At 45.8% G+C, this 20,787-nt stretch overlaps 1 protein-coding gene across 4 annotated transcripts in view; it reads right to left on the bottom strand.

Annotated features, from left to right (window-relative positions):
• Positions 1–3,624: 3,624 nt before the first annotated feature.
• The window catches only part of Hlcs (holocarboxylase synthetase), a 168,187-nt gene continuing 151,024 nt past the window's right edge, over positions 3,625–20,787 (bottom strand). For all 4 annotated transcript variants that reach the window (XM_028752495.1, XM_028752494.1, XM_028752496.1 and 1 more), the window contains 5 exons: positions 16,242–16,309; positions 13,629–13,789; positions 9,524–9,638; positions 7,900–8,113; positions 3,625–6,860 (listed from right to left, as the gene is read on the bottom strand). In XM_028752495.1, the coding sequence (XP_028608328.1) occupies positions 6,689–6,860; positions 7,900–8,113; positions 9,524–9,638; positions 13,629–13,789; positions 16,242–16,309 (730 nt within the window). In that variant the 3' untranslated portion in view covers positions 3,625–6,688. The remainder of the gene's footprint in view (positions 6,861–7,899; positions 8,114–9,523; positions 9,639–13,628; positions 13,790–16,241; positions 16,310–20,787) is intronic.

The following is a 20,787-nucleotide window of genomic DNA, read 5'->3' as shown; positions in this document are numbered from 1 at the left end:
CCCGCCAGGGCCCGTCCGGCTCCGCAGGGCGGCCCCACAGGGAGAAGCCATAGGCCAGGCCTTCTCTGGTTCCTTTTTCACCCCCAAGGTCCAGCAGATGGAGGGGCGAACTGTATATGCACGATATAAATTAATTTATACAGAGACAACTATTTTAATAGAACTCCGCAGACGACTTTTAGATTTTTACCGTAGATGCCTGTGTAGAGGGTTGGACCGCAGTTGGAGGATGGGAGGAAGGCCCATCCTTGTCGCCAAGGGCTGTTTTCATGGGGCTGAGCACCCAGATGTCAACCTATAATCTCAAACTACCATTTCCAGGGATCTTGGTTTCCTCACTAAGAAGCCTATCAAGCCAAGGCCCAATAAGTGGGAATTCAAGACATGCATGCAGCTTGACAGATGGATGCCACTTTAAGCACCCCCACCCCCACCCCGGTGGTCCTCTGTTCCCAAGGGGTTGAGACAGGGTGGAAAGTCCCTTCAGAGTCCTTTTGGACACTTGTAAACGCAAAATGTCATCCTTGTAAGTCCCACGAGCAGACAACAGTTTCTGCTGTCTTTGAACTCGTGCATCTCATTTTCAAATTTAATCCTTTTAAAAATACAAAAGCCAACAAGCCGAGGCTAAGGAGGTGGCCGTGCAAGCCCATTGTGTGCGTGGACATGGGTGTGCTTCAGAAGCACATTAACAAGCTCGCTCATAACCCAGCCCTTAGGAACTCTGGTTGACACCTACAAGTTGCACCTTCAAAATATGAAGTAGGCATTAAATGCAAAAAAGATATATATATAGCCAGGCACGGTAGAGAATGGCCCTGCCAAGCATAATTCCCTGGCAACATCCCTCCAGCCCACACAGATCTGCTAGTCCTATGCTTGTGTTTGCTTGCAAGTAGGAGCTCCTAAAGCTAGTTAAACTGCATGTGCAATATGGAAACCGGAATGGACTGCACCTTGTGGAAGAAAAACATGCTTAGGGGATGTAATGAAATGTTGTATACATTTAAGCGTTTTCTACATAGTAAGAGCTTCATATGAACATGTTGTGTGTAACAGGTGAATGGAGAACCTTTTTATAAACTTACCAGCAGTGTTTAAAAATAAACTTCCATTACTTTTGTTTCACATTTATGGTTTATTTATGGTTGTATGCATTTTTCTTTTGGGGTCACTATTTAGGGCTTGGGGTATGACTCAGTAGCCCCGTGCTTGTCTGGCAGGCAGGAGATACTGGTTTGAACCCAAGTACGGAAAGAAAAAGAGAAAATCACTATTCAAAAATGTTCTCATGGCCCTGACCTGGACATCTGCCTTCACCAATAAATATCTGCACCAACTGCCACCTTTCAACTTCTCTACACAGGAAATAGCTCATCCATCTACTTTTTAAAAATGTAGTTTATGGGGCTGGAGAGATGGTTCAGCGGTTAAGAGCACTGACTGCTCTTCCAGAGGTCCTGAGTTCAATTCCCAGCAACTAAATGGTGGCTCACAACCATCTGTAATGGGATCTGATGCCCTCTTCTGATGTGTGTGAAGACAGCTGCAGTGTACTCATATAAATGAAGTAAATAAATATTTTAAAATGTAGTTTACATGGGCCTGGCAGTGGTGGTGTATGCCTTTAATCCCAGCACTTGGGGGGAGGCAGGGCAGAAGCAGGAGGATCTCTGTGAGTTCCAGGACAGCCAGGGCCACACAGAGAAAGCCTGTATCAAAAAACCAACCACCACAACAACAAAAAAAATCCTTTACTTTAGAAAACTCTTCCCACCTGTACAGAAAGGTTCCACATTAAAACAAAACAAAAATAAAAAAAAACCCCACAACTCATCTGTCTAGAATCAGTGGCTCGAAGAACTCTCAAAGAGTAAACTCCAGCTGGCTGGCAAGGTTAGGACCAGCAATATATGTGGAAGACACTGGGTCTAGGGATAGCTGCTCACAGCCCTCACCTGTATCCAGCACAAGATGCTCTCAGTGTCTACACATGACAAGCCAAGCTTTTTTTCCCCCTTGCCTTCTCCCTCTTGCTCTGGCCCAAAGGTTTTTTATTTATTTATTTATGTGAGTACACTGCAGCTGTCTTCAGACACCCCATAAGAGGGCATCAGATCTCTTTTCGGATGGTTGTGAGCCACCATGTGGTTGCTGGGATTTGAACTCATGACCTCCGGGAGAGGAGTCAGTGCTCTTAACCTCTGAGTCATCTGTCCACCACCCACAAGCCAAGCTTTTATGCTCTTGAGTCTCACGATTAATCCATGGTTCTTGGAAGATCTCTGTTTGATCCATGGGCATTAGCACCAACATTTTTCAATAAAATTCCACTTAACTGCTTTTGTGTCAACTTGTATCCCCTAGACACAACCCATGAAGGAGGTTAATAGGGAAGGTTGTTAGTGGGGTGCGGGGGAAATGACACTGTTGTAGATTTATAAATGATAATGCAAACAACATAAGGGAGTCTGTGTGTTCCTAAAAATTAAAATGTGTACATTTGCTTATTTGGACAAAAATCACCAGTTTTCATAGCTGACAATAGGAAGGAAGATTTCTCAGAGAGCTAAGCTGGCTTCCAGAGGTTATGGACTCAAAGTTGCCAAGCAGTTACCATGGCAACCTAATACTGTTCTCCTCATCCTCAAGATTTTGCCCTGGTATCTTTTCTCAATTCTGTGAAGCTTTAATAATGATGCGCTCTCTTTCAAAAAACAACAACAAAAATATCACTGTGGGCCCTACCTAAGATGGAGCATGGTGACACAAATGCCAGAGCAAATGGACTTGAAGCCTAAGCCAATTCAAGCCTTTGGCCCTGTGCAGGGCCTCCCAGGGAAAGGAATTCTTTTATGTTCTTGGAAGCCCCTTTCTAAAAAAGCCATTCCACTCATACCTCAGCAGAGACAGGAAGGGGTGGAAGGCCCGGATCCCCCCCCCCCACTCCCTTCATCCTTTCAGAAGCTCAGGCCTTCTTCCCTTAAACCATAAAGGTATGTGTTGTGTGTGTATGCATGTATGGCGTGTGTGTGTATTTGTGTGAGTATGTGTGTGTATGGTGTGTGTGTGCATGTGTATTTGTGTGTGTGTTGTGTGTATTTGTGTATGTGTGTGTGTGGTATGGGTATGTATTTCTGTGTATGTGTGTGTATGGTGTATGTGTATATGTGTGGTGTGTATTTGTGTGTATATGGTGTATTTGTGTGTGTGTATGTGTGTGTAGTGTGTGTACATGCATGTGTAGTGTGTGTATTTGTGTGTATATGTTTATGTATGGTGTGTATTTGTGTGTATCTGTGTATCTGTGCGCATGGGTGTGTAGTGTATTTCTGTGTGTGTGTATGGTGTATGTGTGTGTGTGTGCATGTGTGTGTGTGGTGTGTGTGTGCATGCATGTATAGTGTGTGTATTTGTGTGTATATGTTTGTGTATGGTGTGTGTGTATTTGTATGTATGTGTGGTATGTATTTGTGTGTGTGTGTATGTGTGTACAGTCTACACATGTAAAATCTACCCATGTTTTCATCTATTAGAACTGCAGTTCTGGCAACCTATGGGTTATCTACAACACATGATGCAAGCTGATCCCAAAGTCAGGCAAGATATATAATGTTAAAAGTCTCAGGACAAAAATACCTTTAATGAAAGTTGAGCAGTTCAAACATCCAGAAAGAAAAGAGTCAGTTAAAAGATTTGTTAGCACTTGGAGCCTTTGTGAACTTTTTTTCCCTACTAGTAAGATTTCCTTTCTGTCAAAAATACATAAAAACTCACAAAGTACCAGGTTCCTGAATTGTTACGCGTGATCTTTGTTATAAAAGCATGTTCAAATATCAAATAAAAACAGTGTAATCAGAAGCCACTGACCATTCTTAATGAACCCTGGGGTAAAGCAAGAATAAGCTGGAGCCACAGTGAAAACCCTAAGTTTATTTTGGTAGAATTTTTATAGGCATTGGTTTATACTAATTCTTTTCACAGATGATTCTTTGAAAAGTAAAAATATAAAAAAGTAGCAAAGGGTTACATTTTTGTTTATTTCAAAGATGCATAGAGATGAACCAGGAACGAGGAGGCCCCACTTCTGGTATGTCAGGGTAGCAAAGCCCCTAAGATCCCCTCTTGCATTCTGGAAGAGCCAGGTGAGAGAGGCCAGGTACTCACACTGTGTGCTAGGTGTAGGAGGGATCCTCAGAGTATGTAGTCCCTTGGTGGGTGTGTATTTGTCCAAGCCTCCATCATGACACTGCTTCCACGCTGGGTCCCATCATTCCTCGTGCTGATATCCACAGGATACAGGCCCCTGCTCCAAGCCCTCCCTGTAAGAACTCCCTCATTGCTCTAGCTGAGCCACATGAAACCCAGTTTTTGCTACGTGTGCCTTCCAAACACCCAGGGGTAGGTATGTAAACAGGTTTATACTACGAACAACCTGCTCTACGGCAAATGCAGATTAAGGGTTAGGTGGCCACATCTCAAGATTAGGAGCGAGCGAAGATAGGAGACTTGAAAAGTTCCTGGAGATCCGGGATGCTGTGTCTGTAAATACCCTTGCATGTAGCAGGTACAGTGGCAGCCTTCACACCCCCATCAGCAGACTGCGCTCTGCGATGTGGAATCTGAAGTCTTTGGTTCAAGAGATACAATAGGAAATGCAGCATCTGCTTCAGGCTATTTTGTCTCTCAAGATAAGGAGTGTCATGTCTGCATAATCGAGAACACCCTAAACAGTGTGACTACTCCAAGGCCAATCAGCATGCCCAGAACGTCTCTGTCTGCTCTGACAAGACCACACTTCATTAGTTTTAACTTACAGAAAGGAAATTAAATGATAACATTTTTTTCCCAACGTAGAACTATCCAGAATAGCCCTTCAGCTTAAAATAAAACATAGCATGTTTTTCATTAAGTAATCCCCCATAGACATTTAAGATGTAAGGCTGGCAGTCCTGAGAGACGGACAGCCTTACATCACAAAGTCTGAGACGTGAAGCTCTGCAACGTCAAGCCTGGAGATCTTCACCCTTGATGATATTTTACAGACGCTCTCTCAAGGGCCTGTCCATCATTTGGTAATTTTGGATGGTGTACAGTTTTATTTAAACTTGCATGAATTTAAAAAAAAAACCAGAACTAAGATTTATATATGTATCTTTTTCTTTTGAGAAAAATTTTAATCAAGGTCTTATTTGCAAGAAAAGTTACTTTCAAGTTCTTTTAAAGTCATATTCCCCCAAATACACATCAGGGTGGTGTAGTTTCCCCTGTTATTTTTGCTTCAAATGGGGCGGTCTGTGCTGGGCTGAAGGTGATGGGTTTCTATACTGAAAACCTCTGGTTTCTGGAGTTGGCCTGACTACACAAGCTGGAAAAGGATGGTACTTGTTTATGATGAGGATCTTGTTCAAAGCTAAGTGTTCTGTTCCGTCGTTTCCTTTCCACCCACTTCAGTGGAAGTGGCCAGAAGCAGGAGGGCAGGCAGGAACTGGTTCTTTTAGGCTGGGCAGCGATGGGTATGCTTCACAAGCTCTGCAGAGACGGGAGGTACATGGAAAAGCACGGAGCACATCTGGAAACACAAACCTAGAAAGGCTTCCTTTCCTTTGTTCTTCCAAGGAGACTTTTAGCACATCAAAATTTGAACATCTCCTTTTAAAGCCCCCCCCACTTACACACACACACACATGCACACGTAATCAGGCATGCACTGCACGCACATACATCTCTTCAAGCTGATGGCATTTTGTGTCACATTCTCTCTCTTTCATGATATTAGGAAATAGGGGGCAGAAAATCATGACTTACAGTACAGTGCTACACTCAGCTCTGCTCAAGGACACAGGCTTATGGGAATGGCCACTTCTAACAGAGCCTTTGACTAATCAGCTTAAAAGCTCCAAGAATCCTCCCTTGTGTGAGTGAGAGGGTAAGCCCACATCTCCATCAGCCTGGGCAAGCCTCTACCTCCAAGGAAGCTGCCATCATGGCTTAAACACCTAAAACTTGACACATCTGACCCTGGAAAGGGGACCGTGCTGCCTAGTGGCATCCCTGCAGTCATCCTTCAGTCCTGTGTTCCAGGCTACTACAAGAAGCCCAAACTTGACTAAGAAAAACAGCGACAACACAGTGTGTAAGTAAACACTTGTGTGTTCTGGGACAGCTCTGAGCGTTCACTTGAGCTGTGGCCTCCACTCCTTGGGATATATTTGTACCATCTCATCGCTATTCCCAACCCTTTGCTCCTCACTCTTCCAGCACACACAAATCCAAGCCCACGTGGGGAAGCACACTTCTATACCACACAAGGCAAACTAAACTCCTAGGCTAAACAGACTCTTCATCTGTCTGTCAGTCAGTCAGTCCTCACCAAATGCCCCTTCAAATACCCAATAAAACCAGAGATATTAAAAAAACAAACCAAAAAATAAAAACCCAATCCCTGGGGGTAGGGGCAGGAAACTCACAACCTGAAGAATTAACAAATGACACTGGTCTCTGACTCTGCTAGGCAGGCAGAGACAACAGTCCTGCAAGCAGAGTGCGCCCGCTGGCTCAGAGCTCCCAGGAGATCCCAGGAGCAGTTTCCCTGTTGCCACTTGCTGCTGCTGGAAGATCCAAGCTGTCTGGGGACATGCAGAGGTGTCTGGGGACACGCAGAGGTGTCTGGGGACACGCAGAGGTGTCACTGTCGCTTGGGCACGATGAGGTTTCTCAGCATGTCGAAGGAGTTGCCGTCTGGATGCACCGTCACAACCACACCATCCTCTTGGTGGACCTGCAGGAACCCGGAATCATCAAGGCCCACAATGGATACCTGTGGCCCCTCACTGCTGCCCAGGCGGACTTGCTGACCACTGAAAATGAAGCACACCAACACCAAGGTCACAGGAGGAAATGGAAGGCTGGAACGCCTTGCTCAGTGACTCTCCATTACAAGAGACTAGGTTCTGGGGACAGGCTAAGGCTTACTATGGTGACCTTTGACCTCTGTCCCTGTGAAATGCCTTAATTCCTACTCAGGCGGCCACAGAGCCAGACTTGAGCTTCTGTGTACTTGGTGATACTAATTCTGATCCCACTGCTGGTGATTTGTGCCTCTCCTCACCCCAAGCACTCTTAACTCGACGTGCAAGAGACAGGAAAGAGGAGAGGAAAGCCAAGGAGGGGAGGCAGGAGAGATGAGGGGGGCACTGGGGGCCAGTGAACGTGGCCAAATTACATTGTAAACATGTGAGATGTCATAACCCAAATTCAGTACTCTTCAAAACAATAGATGCTAGCTAAAATAAAGAAAGGAAAAGTATTCACTACAAAGGGACAGGCAAGATGGCTCAGTAGGTGAGGCATCTGCCCCACAAGCCTGGTGACCTGGATCCAATCCTTGGAATCCATGTAAAACCGGAAGAAGAGAACTAACTCCATGAAGCCGCCCTGGCTTCTCTTAAGTGTGTTTTGGAAGGGTAGAGGCTTGTCTTACACACGTGTAGCTCTCACACCTCAGCTGCCGAGGATGCTGGGAACAAGTGTTAGCATGTGGGGCTGGCCCCGCCCCAGGGTGTAGATTTAGTAGATGCTGGGTGCAAGTGTGGCTGCCATTGTCCCATGGGGATCCCACCTTGAGATCTAGAAGGATCTACCACGCAGACGTGTCTGTCTCTTCATAGGTCACACTAAAGTGATTTCAGCTCTTCTCAGGGTCACAGTCCTCGAAACTCATCCTCCCGGGACGCTGGCCCCTCCTACTCCTCCTAGGCCGACTTAGGTTTTGTACTTACTGGGCTTTTTCATCAGAGTTAAGAAATAACTACCCAGACCTGTGCTCAGCCGTTCCTGTTAAGAAACTCAAGGGCTAACTTCAAGGAATTTCAAAAGAAAGAAGAGACGGGGACTGACCTATGCACCCAGTATTTATAATAGAGGGGGAGGACGCCATCGGGTCCTTGGTCCTGAAACCTGTCAATCAGTTTCTCCAGCACAGTCACCGCCCTGGCTATGAGACAGTCGGCTCGAAAGGGCTTCAGGCCTCCCTTGTGCTGCTTATTGTATTCTTCGATGAGGTCATTGATACATATGGTAGGGTTACTGTTAGTCACATTGAATCCACAGCCTGGAGAGAAATGAACAATTTAAAAATAAGCAGCCTGGCATTATCAATGAGTCTCAACCTTCCCAACACTGTGAGCCTTTAACACATGTTCTGCATGCTGTGCTGACCTCCAACCGTAAGATTATCTCATTGCTATTTCATAACTGTAATTCTGCTATTGTTACAAGTCATAGTACAAATATCTGATATGCAGGGTATCTGACATGTGGCCCCCAAAGGGGTCACCAACAACAGGTTGAGAAATGATGTTCTAGATCATGGCACAAATTCTTCCAGCATTCATGAATTAAAAGTCTGAGGGAGAATAATGCTATCAACTACCATCAACTTGGGCTATTCCTTTCTTCAAGCCAGATCACTGTGTTGCTAACCCTGAAACCTGTCCTTCTGGACTCTCTGGTGTCCCAGAACTTTACAAATATAGCACAAGCTACACACCAGAGTGATCCTGTCCTTTAGCTTCATGAAACAATCTACTGGCCTCAGGACAGGTGGATGCTGGTCAGAATCTGCATCTCATACAGCCACTCACTTAAATTCGGAGTGTGGAGCTTTAGAAGCATGGGGCAGCTGGCCTAGAAAACACTGCCAGTTACATCAGGATTGGAAACACACAGCCCTGTGTTCTTCAGCTGGCACTGGAGACATGATCACACGGTTCTGTCTGTTGCTGATTTCAGAGTGACAAGCGAGCTCTCCTGGGAATTAGGGGAAGTTGGTGGTTGGATGCCAGGGTCTTAAAACCTGAAATTGCCTGGAGCCTCCTCCTCCCTGGATGTGCTGAGGTGGATCGGGCAGGGATTCTTTCTTAGTTTGACTGGCTTGGGGTTTTTTGTTTGCTTAAGACTAAAAAGGCAATGTTTCATGGCTCAGGAGCAAGGCCGGCAGCAGACCGTCTTACATATTGCCCTTTACCTCTGTTACTGTCAAAAATACCCCAGCAAAAAAGCAGAGGACGGTGCTGCCACACCAGGTTGGGTCTTCCTACCTCAGTTAACATAATCAAGACAATTCCCCAGACTCTCTTTCCAGGTGATTCTACATGGGTCAAGTGGACAGTTAAGTTAACCACCCTAGACATCACCTTATTGCTTATTATAAAATGGTAAAGTATTTGTTTCAGCCACTTCAAGTTTCGTGAGCAGCAGACCCGTGGAGAGACATCTGTGAGGTGTGATACCAATCTGGTAGTTTCCACGGCCCCAGGCGGGGGCTGCTAAGCCCTTGAAGTGTTCTCCACTTATCTGGCCCTCTCTGCATCACCTCACACCCTATAACTGCAAGACTAGAAACACCCATCTCAAACCGACACTTGCTCTTTCAGATAAAGGCATACACAGAAGACATTTTAATTTTTGCTGTTTTTGCTAATATAAAGAAATGTCGGAGGAAAAAGTGTTAAAAGCTTACCGATGAGGATATAAAATGTTTCTCCCATAAGTGTTGAATTAACCAGAACCCCACCGATCTTCATGAGATCGCTGTAATAAATATCATTGGGCCACTTCACTCGCAAGTTGATATCCTAAGGAAAATCTGCATGTTAATTGAGCAATTGACCACAGGGCAGTAAGCAGCAACGAGATGGAAGATGAACAGAATATTCTCGAAACTAATGGGGCAGGGAATCAGTCCTCTCCAGCTTTAGGCCGTTGACCGCTCTGTAGGGTATCACACAGTACTTTTTTACACTTTATTTTGTCTATGGATGTTTTACCTGCATGTGTCTATGTGCCTTGTGCAAGCCTGGAGCCATAAAGGTGTTGGATGCCCCTGGGACTGGGGTTACAGACAGTGGTCAACTGCCACAGAGATGCTGGGAATCAAACCCAAGTCCTTTGGAAGAGCAGCCATTGCTCTTAACTGCTGAGCCATCTGTCCAGTCCCAGGTAACACAGGATTGAAGTTCCTGCTGGAGCTGGAGGTAAAACTCTGACAGGGCCCACTCAGCATCCCCTCAGCACACTCCCTTCCAGTCACCCTCTCTTATTAAAACACCTTTTGCACAAATAGCCCCAAGGCTCAGGCAGGAGGACTGCAAATTTGGGAACAGAAAGTTGAGAGCAGTGGCTCCTGGTCTCCAAGTCTGCGGACCGACCTTCCCGCTCCAGCTGAGCCGTCTCAGCAGTCTGCATCCCTGCCTTGGCTGCGACTCTCTCCTATTTAGACTGACACGGCTCCTGAGCTGTATCTCTTGGTACCCAGCCTGGGTGCCTAATGCTATGCTACTGGATCTACTATAGCCACGAAAGCCCGTTCTCTCCCACCAGACCCTCACTGCTCTTAGCCCCAACACAGTCATCGGTTGAGAGCAAACGGCAGCAGAAAGGGTCTAAGTGCCACTGGGGCCCAGGAGTGCTCACAGGTGCTCCTCACTTGTTTCTGACTAGCATCTGGCAACCACAGGGGACGCAGGGGTCAGCCTGGCTGAGTGCTGCTGGCCCTCAGTGGGAGAGGCTGGGGTGCTGCTTGCCATCTTCTCATGCTCAGGACAACCCCAACTGTGGCTTTCCTATATGTAAAGCGCTATGGCCCACACAGACCCAAGTAAAACAAATCCTGCCTGCAAATTGCTGGGAACTCATGGTAAGGGAACAGGGTACATGCAGTTTTCTCTCAAAGTCTCTGCCTAGAGGAAGGAATGCTGAGAAAGGTACTTTAGCTCAGAGGGGAAGAAGACAGGGCTTTAAGACACTGAAAAAGTGAGGGTTGGAATGAGAAAGAGACATGGTGGTCTTAGGGAAGACAAGGGAGGACAAGGGAGCACAGCGGAGGACAGGGGAGGAAAGGGGAGGACAAGGGAGGATGGGGAGGATAGGGGAGGACAGGAGAGGACAGGAGAGGACAAGGGAGCACAGAGGAGGACAGGGGAGGAAAGGGGAGGACAGGGGAGGACAGGGGAGGACAGGAGAGGACAAGGGAGCACAGGGGAGGACAGGGGAGGACAAGGGAGGATGGAGAGGATAGGAGAGAACAGGAGAGAACAGGAGAGGACAGGAGAGGACAAGGGAACACAGAGGAGGACAGGGGAGGACAGGGGAGGACAAGGGAGGACAAGGGAGGATAGGGGAGAACAGGAGAGGACGGGGAGGACAAGGGAACACAGAGGAGGACAGGGGAGGACAGGGAAGGACAAGGGAGGACAGGGACAGAAGCCTTGGAAAGAAGACGCAGGTGGCCTGGGATCAGGAAGGAGGCCACGTCTTAATGACACTGATTTACTATGTGGAGATGGATGCTGTTTGTACGCTGACAGTGACATCCAGCTAAAGACAAGTTGACACCCCAGTGAAGGCCATAAAAAAGGGGAACTCAACACAGCAGAGGCTATTTCCACCATATAGTCGCTCTTCTACGTAGGTCAGCTCAGCGACATTAAAACTAGCTCCACTCGTGGAGGTCACTCAGGCCCAGAAAAATAAACACGGTATGACCCACGTGTGTGGATTCCAGCTGCAGGTTCTTCTGTTTTGTATGTTTAACTTGAAACACCTACAGAAGCCAGGAACTTGTAATGTGGCTATGGGGTGGGGGGCAGGGTGCATGAAAAGTGGGGGACAATAGATCTGGGTAAAAGAAAAGTTAAGAACCATACAATGGGGGAAACACTTAAGAAGTCACAGAGATGGGGGGGCGGGAATTAATCCAAATGTAGGGACTATAAAAAAGACATGGAAATCTATAATTTTTTAATACCCTCCTCCCATCTTGGTGTCAGACACAGGTAACCTCCATTTGAGTCACATGTCAGGAAGGCTCCCAGGGTACCCAAAACAACAGAGGCTATTGTCACTTGCCCTTGGCTGCCGACCATCACTAACTAGTAAGTCCCTACATTGAGGACATCACACACTTTGGCTGCAGGGAAGTGCGGGATCAGTCTTGAACTGATGGGATGTCCTCCTGGCTGGCTGGATTTCCTAGTGTCAGACGTGTTATATAGGCTAACGCAAGAGAAGATGCCAGTGGTCTTTTCCAGAGTTGGACTCTAAATGTTCTATTACACACCTGCCAGATAAGATGTGCTCACTGCTGTGGTGGCTGTCAGGAGGACATTCTATGACTGCACTGGAGGCCTTTTTCTTAGAAGAGAATTCATGACCGACACTGTAAACCTGACCCAACACCCATGTCGGGAAGTCTCAGGCCCTGGCATGAAACCTAGTATTGGTGTTTTACTAAACGATCATGTTGTCAGACTGTCATGGAACTGGTGATGTTTCCATATACGTCTACATATGTTTACACCTACTCTGTGCTGCTCTTCGCCTTGGTGGGAGACATTTCTTTCTGTAGAGGGCAGTGGTTAACGCAGGAGCTCACAACTCAGAATGACTGACTACAAGTTCTTAGCCCTGAAGAGATGTCTAGGAGAAATCTCCCACGTTCTCTAGGCTTGGGGAACATCAGGTAAGGGGACAGAAAGAACCTAAGAGCCAGAGAACGAAAGGGGAGGACTTCTGTCTTACCTGAAAGAGGCCTGCACAAGATTCAACCAACCGAAATTTAGTATGGATGGGGAAAGGGGTCACACAACCCCTCCAATAGCTGAGGAGCTATTACAGTTGATGAATGCTGGAGGAGAATCCTTTTTCCTTAAGGTGTGGCCACCAGTAGGTTGTTTGTCCCCCATTGGATGGTCTTGCGCCCATGCACAAAACACAGATCAATAATCTAATTGGATTCAGTGGATTATAAAAAAACAATTAGAGAAAATAAAATTGGGGGGGGAATGTGTTAAGGGAGGGTAGGGGTGGAGGGAGGAGTTGGAGGCATGAAGTAGGGAGTGATATGATCAAAATATATTGCATAAAGGTAAGATAAGTGAACGAAAACAACTCCACTCAAAATGGAAGTCATCTTATATAGGACATGTCATGGTGGACTCTCCTTCCTCCTGACATAGTAAGCTGGAATGAATCTTTTCTTCTAAAAGTTGCTGTGGCCGTGGTATCCTATTACAGCAACAGAAAAGTAACCAGGAGTGGGGTCATTCAGGCAAAGTTAAGGATGCCAGCACGCCCATCCTTGCAGTGGGGGAAGATGGCATCAAATGAACCTGGCTGTGAACTCCCATCAGTCACAGACAAAGAGCACGTGGACATGAGAGTAGGGGGAGGTGGACAGAAGTTAGCTAGGTCCATAAAACAGCCCCGCTTTTAAAACTGAAAACACAGACAGCTCCCACCCAATCCATCAGTCTGATACAATACATTCATTAAGAGAAAAGAAAAGCTTGTCATTACTGGGATGCTAAGAAACCTGGCAGACAGCCCGAGAAGGGATTTTGGAAAATTCTCTGTGGAAGCAATCACCCACAGTGGCACTGTAAAGGGCAAGCCCACCAGGTGAGCACTCTACCCCTGAGATATGGCCCCAGCCAGAACTACCCACTCCAAATGATGCCACACGAACTTTGGTGACAGCTTTGCCGATTGTGCAAACACATGCTACAAACGGAAAGGCCAAGATGGAGGCTCAACAGGAAGAGGAAGGATAGTGAAGTCACACATACCTCATACTCTGGGATAGACCGCACTGCCTCCACTACGGCCAGGGACATCAAATGCTGGACAAATGGAATCCTTTGTCCCAATTGTGACCTCAGGGGGATGGAGACCAGCAGAGTGAAAAGGGCACATCCCACAGGGCTCAGCCAGGCATTTGGGCCCCTTCCTGGAAGACAGATGCATTGAGAGAATACTGCTTCCCATGTGGACACTGCTAGACAACAATGTCCCACTTGGTTCTGTTTGTGTTTCATAACACTCTTTGATGTTCTGGGGTTAACATGACAAAAGAAAAATGCCTTGGGGTCTGAAGAGGGCTCAGTGAGTAGAGTGTCTGCCACACAAATGTGAGGGCCCGAGTTCAGTACTCGTATAAAAACCTGGGTATCAGAGTGTGCTGGTGTGTACTTAAAATCCAGTATTGTGGAGATGAAGACAAGCAAGTCCCTGGGGTTCTCTGGCTGAAACAGCCTAGCTGAATCTACGAGCTCCAAGTCCCAAAAAGAGACACTGTCTTAATAAATAAATACATAAGGTGGACAGCTCCCAGTGAACAATACTGAAAGCTGACCCGTGGTTTCCACATGGACATACATATACCATACCTGTACAAACACCTGCACACACATACAGACATACACACATATACACACCCACACACTGACACTGATGCTGTAGAAGCATGAGGGTAACCCTGCCTTTTGTGCTTGGACAATTAACGTCTTACAGTGTGTGAACACTGTGCTACTGCATGGTCGACATGTCGGGGGAAAACAGCAAAGCAGGGTGACTGAGCTAACTACACTAGTCCATGGAAGCCAGTTCTGAAAAGCAGTGCTTCCGGTAGTACTGGCTGTGTGGCCCAGGCACATGGAAACCTGGAGCTGCACCTTTAGTAATAATAGTGTGAAAGGCTTCGCACTGCTTTCATGCTGGGTTGAATCTGGAGCTCTGAGTATGCCAGGAAAGCGCCAGCCTGAGCTACGAACTGAATGTTTAACAAGCAATCCCTGGGGGCTGGGGAGATGGCTCAGTCTGTAAAGTGCTTACAGCTCCAGCCTGAGGACCTGAGTTCAAATCAGGAGCATCCATATAAAAGGACAGGCAAGAAGCTGGGCAGATGTCTTGACAATAAAGTGGTTGTCACACAAGCATGAGGAAACTTGGGAAACAGAGGAAGGGGAAACCAGGTACTGGCTAGAAAGACTAGTTAGAATTGTCAAACTCCAGGGTCATGGAGCCACCCCGCCCTCAATAAATAAACTGAAGAATAACCACAGTTCCTTCATCCACGTGTACATACACACATTACACACACACACACACACACACACACACACACACACACACACACAGAGCCAGACATAATGGTGCCCTTGCTGAAATCCAAGTGTTGAAGAGATACAGGCAGGCAGATGGAGGGTCTTGGTAGCCTGCTAGTCTAGCCTATAGGTGAGACCCAGGGTTCAGTGACAGAAAGACACTTTATGACACTGACTTTTTGCCTGCACACACAAGTGTACATACTTACATACATGTGCAATACACATAAATGTATGCTCATGTATTATAACACACATACATGTACATATACACATACACACATGTACATATATATATGCACACACATATATATACATATGCATGTACACACATACATGTACATACACACACACACATGATCCCTGATAGCAAGTCTCTAAGCTGCTACTTGTTTTGTAAACCTGAAGTTAGGAAAAGAAAATAATCAAAATGAGAGGCATAGGTTAATTAAATTCTTCTAGAGTATCTTTTCAAAAACTCTACCATCTCTAGTGGGAAGGGTGGTGTGCATGGTGGTGTTTATCTGTAATTTCAGCATTTGGGAGGCTACAGCAAGTAGTTTGGGAGCTGAAAGTCAGCCTGAGCTACATAGGTAGTCTGGTCTCAATCTTTTATATATGTATATATCCATCCCATAACTTTTATGCAATATATTTTCTTTGCTGTCTTATGCTCAAATCAAAGAAGTGGCAGACTCCCATCTCTCTGCTCTGAGCAAGGAGCAGATGTGGGAGGTCTGGTGCTGGCTGGCAGGAGTGTGACCCATGTTTCTGTAAAGCCTCATCCATGCCTCCTGCTGGTCCCACCATGGATCTGGGAGGGCCAACTCTCAGTTTGCAACGGGCAGTCAGTGGAAACCCAGACTGGCTCTTTACTCTTGAGCAGGCACTGATCCAGTGCCATTTTGTGGAGGCTGGTGGGCGGGAAGTCTCTGGATGTGATGTAAGCTTACTACAGACTCCAACAGACCCTCACTGAGGACCTTCAGGAGAATGTCTTAGAACTTTGTTTCCATCACAACCCGCAGGATGTATGGGGAATGTAGGTTAGCAGGCGTGACAGCCATCAAACGCAAACACTACGTAGTTAACCAACTGTGGACTGGGAGACTGCCTGTGCCCTACTAACGTCAATGGGCCTTCTCCTTTCCCCTGCCCCATTTCAGGGGACCGTTAAAACGGAAAGATTCTAACCCGAGTGGGCTCAGGGCTCAGCACACACTGAGCTCTCCAGCCAGGAGGCTCGTGGACTTTTGGAAAGGAAAATAACGGCAATGACAACAAAAGATGACTGACCTTTGCCCTGGGTCTGCCGAACTGCAATGGCGATTAAACCCATTTCCTGCGGCATCTCAAACATCAACCTGCAAACGGTGGGAAAACTGGTCAGTTAGAACGGATGCATAGAGGAGGGCCAGCAGCTCGGACAGAACAGGGACAAGTGTGTGCGTATGCACGGTGGTCAGGAAGGGCCAACGGTCTGCGGAACTGTAGAAAGGAGGGGTGCTGCTTCCCTCACAGCCTTTGGTGGGAACCAGCACAGGGGTGAAGCAAATACCGGTGAAGGGCAAGAGAGCGGAGAGGGGTAGGGGTGGAAAGAGGAGAGTGGGAACCGCCTGGCTGGGGCTTGGTTTGACTGCTAGGATACAGTTCTTAGGATGAATGTATCAAGTTGTTTCTTTCCCTTACCTTGTATCTACCTTCAAGTGACAACAGTGTCTGACATTTGTTTCTACTTACAGTGAGTTTCTGTTTGAACATGCACACGTTTCTGATTACCCAGAAAACCAATATGCTGGCAGTAAAGCATTTAAGAGATACCCCCATCCCCTGAGAACTAATTACGCTTTAGCTGCAGTAAATAAATCAACACCTTTTGAGATTCCCAAGAACCGCGGATCTGTTTGGGCTTCAGGTCTGCTTTTAAAGTAGTTTCACTGAAAAGGATACAAACTCCTCTTTGGGAGTTAAGTGGCAAAGGATACTTAGGTACATCTCTACCTGACTGGCTGATATTAGGGGCAAAAAGAAAGAAAAAGAAAAATGTGCGTGCACAGCAGAGGCCCTCACTCTGAGGGTTTCCTCCGAGTTGTATTCTCTGCATTTTATTTCTGTGCTAAGACACCTCTCCATCTTCCTGCTGTTGCTGGCCTGGCATCAAGCAGACATAGTACAGGGCAGGAGGTATTAATGCCAAAGCCAAGCTTTCTCCTCTATCAGTGATATGGGGGGCAGTCTTTTTGAAGTCTACCTTCCTTCCTTTCTTTTCTATCTATTTGATCTATCATCTATATGTGTGTACTTATATATGTGTGTGTGTGTGTGTGTATATGTATGTATCTATCTATCTGTGAATCTTTCTGTGAATCTATCTATCTATCCATCCACCCATGCATGTATGTGTATGTATTTATATATGTGTGTATGCATCTATCTATGTAGCTATCTATGAATCTATGTATTTATGCATATCTATCTATGTGTATGTATGTAATGTGTAACTGTATGTATCATCTATCTATCTATCTATCTGTGTGTACTTATATATGTGTATATGCATCCATCTATCTATTTGTATGTATTTATATGTGTATCTATCTATCTATCTATCTATCTATGTGTACTTATATATGTGTATATGCATCCATCTATCTATTTGTATGTATTTATATGTGTATCTATCTATCTATCTATCTGTGTGTACTTATTATATATGTGTATATGCATCCATCTATCTATTTGTATGTATTTATATGTGTATCTATCTATCTATCTATCTATCTATCTATCTGTGTGTACTTATATATGTGTATATGCATCCATCTATCTATTTGTATGTATTTATATGTGTATCTATCTATCTATCTATCTATCTGTGTGTACTTATTATATATGTGTATATGCATCCATCTATCTATTTGTATGTATTTATATGTGTATCTATCTATCTATCTATCTATCTATCTATCTATCTATCTGTGTGTACTTATATATGTGTATATGCATCCATCTATCTATTTGTATGTATTTATATGTGTATCTATCTATCTATCTATCTCTCATCATCATTTGTGGGAGACGTGGGTTGAGCAAGGCAGAAGACAAACTGGTATTATGTATTAACAAGAAATTACAAGTCATTCTGAAGCATTCCTCAACATTCTTGCAAGCAGAACCCCTTAAAGCAAGCTTGTACCCTGCGTAGCTCTCCACCCTCTCCTGCAGGCTAAAGGAACCCCTAAGAGAAGAAAACTGCTTAAAAAACGTACCCCCTCTGGCAACACCCCCTGCCTCCTGTACCCCCGAGGTGTGCAGTACTAGCACAGGGGAGGAAGCCTAAGATTTCTTTGCGCGCAAACGGTACATCAGACTGTGTTGGGCAGGGTCTGGCTATGCAACAGTGGGGTTTTCCTCATAGCTGCAGAAGCAGAACAAGGCACTGGGGAGAAACCCAACCTGTGCCAACACATGTGAAACACATCCTCACAGTATTTCTCTTGGACACCATGAATCATTTCTTGAGGTGGAGCATGCCTGCCTACCCCTGGGCACTAAGAATAAAATGTCTTTTGCTTGTGCTGGACAAGAGAAAGATCCTAAAAAGAAGTCTTTGTCCCATGGCAGAATTGACATTGTCTTTCAGGGATTTCTGCTTGCTAGAGGGTCCCATTCATGAGTCTGGGCTACCAGGGTAAATGGGGAGCAAGGAGGAAGATGGGCCTGAGTATTCTGTAAATAGACTGCAGAAGCTCTCTGGAAGGTGGGTAATTTAGAATGTTCTTTAAACATGTGGACCGTAGATGGTCAAACGCTACATACACCCAGCGATGGAACGGGGTGGGGGCAGGGCCGCAGGAATATGAGTGGCTCAGAAACCCAACCCAGACTTTTAGAACAAAGAGGAATGATTAAGGGAGCGCACACACCAAACTGCTAGAGGTTTGGCAGGACTTAACAGACTGCTAATGAGCAGAGTGAGTCCCTGCTGCTGAGGCCAAGAGGAAACTGCAACAGAGACAGAGGAGGAAGGAGCTAATGCTGGTTTGAGACAACTGGAGGCCGCCAGATTTATTTGTGCTATCTGAGATAACTCTGGGGGCCAAGCCGCGCGGCTCATGGTCGACAAAGGAGCGTTTATGAACTTTGTCAATGCTGCATTTCTGAAAATGAAGCTGCTGCAGTCTGCTTTAAGTAGAGAAAAAGCAACCATGGATATGTGCCATCCTTTCTTGGTGCCCTTGAAGAAGGAAAAATGGGGGTAGGGTAGGGAGAGGATTGCCTAGTCTTTACCTGCCAGCCTCTCTATTTGATTTTGTGGCCGGCAAAGCTACCTAGTAAAAGGTTTGGGGCGTGTGCACTCCCCGTGGTACCAAAGAGACGCTGAGGAAAAGCCTTTCTTTGTGCTGAGCCTGAAACTTCTACAGCCCTGGAAGGGATCGCTTTGCAATTGAGATGATCTAATCCCCACACCAAGTGCTCTGGTTACAGAGGACATCACAGGGGTGATCTGCGCAGACTGGCCAGTAGGATAAAGTTCTTATATTCATACAGCTAAAATGATGAGCAAAAGCTTAACTGGGATCCAGCTATCCTCTGTGGGGATATGGGGCAGCCACAGTCACCAGTTAGAAAAGCAACAGTCTGGAAAAGATCTAACTTTATGAGAGGAATAGTTAGCTGAGTCACAGTGTGAGGACCCAAAGGGACAATCAGTGGTCATTAAAACCAGAGCTATGACACACAGAACTGTGGAAAGTACGCTGGCCCCGAAATGAACATTGAACAGCAAGGTTCAAAGGTTACACGTGCATTTATTCAACTTATGGGAAATTCAAAGGAAAAGGAGGCAGAGGCAGTCGGATCTCAGAGTTCAAGACTGGTTTATAGAGCCAGTTCCAGGACAGTCAGGGATACACAGAGAAATCCTGTCTCAACAAATAAATAGATAAACACACACACACACACACACACACACACACACACACACACACACACACACTGTCTCAACAGATATGTAGATAAATAACTATGAAGACGGCAGTGTCAGACAGAGTCTGACGATGCACACTGACAACCATAAGCAGGCCTTCCTGACACTCATGGAGGCCAGCTTTGTTTATTTTTAATATCTTCTGACTCAGTGACTTTGTTGCCTGCATCTAGAACTAAATCCTAAGGAGTGCTCAGAGAAGAAAAAAACTGAGTTATTACTATTTTCTTTTGTTCCCATTTTATATTTTGTATTGAGATATGACCTACATCCAATGAAGAGCACAAATCTTTTTTTTTAAATTTATAAAATGAACATTATTTTTACTTTTAAGGCAATGCTATGGTACAGAGATCAGAATGACTGATCGTCTTGCTGGGACAAACACATGAGAGAAAGAGTTGAGTGTTTGCCTGTAGTTCTCGCCTTCATCAGCCTGAGGTATATAAGCAGTGTGTCTACAAACTCCTCCAGTGTGTCCTTTTTCCCCTTTGTCCTGTGCAGCCATCCCATGTGGCTGTCCCTTTTGCCCGTGTGATGAGGCTTGGCAGAGACCCTGACTTCACTTCCTTCCACCAATCATTGTTCCTTTTACATGTTTAAAAGTTGTGAGGTGTGTGTGTGAGGTGTGTGTGTGAGTGTGTGTGTGTGTGTGTGTGTAGCCTTGTCTTAGTTACTTTCCACTGCTGTCTTAGTTACTTTCCACTTAGTGTCTTAGTATAAGACACTAAGTCCAAAGCAACTTACTTGGGGTTTCAGAGGGCTACAGAGTCCACGCTCACTGAGAGAAGGCGCTGAGAGCTCACAGGCTGATTCAGTCACGAGACACACACAGTGGGGAGAGTCTTTTGA

Source organism: Grammomys surdaster, unplaced genomic scaffold (assembly GCF_004785775.1).
Source record: "Grammomys surdaster isolate TR1022 unplaced genomic scaffold, NIH_TR_1.0 125925, whole genome shotgun sequence".
Lineage (NCBI taxonomy): Eukaryota > Metazoa > Chordata > Mammalia > Rodentia > Muridae > Grammomys > Grammomys surdaster.
This window is presented reverse-complemented; position numbering and strand designations above follow the sequence as displayed.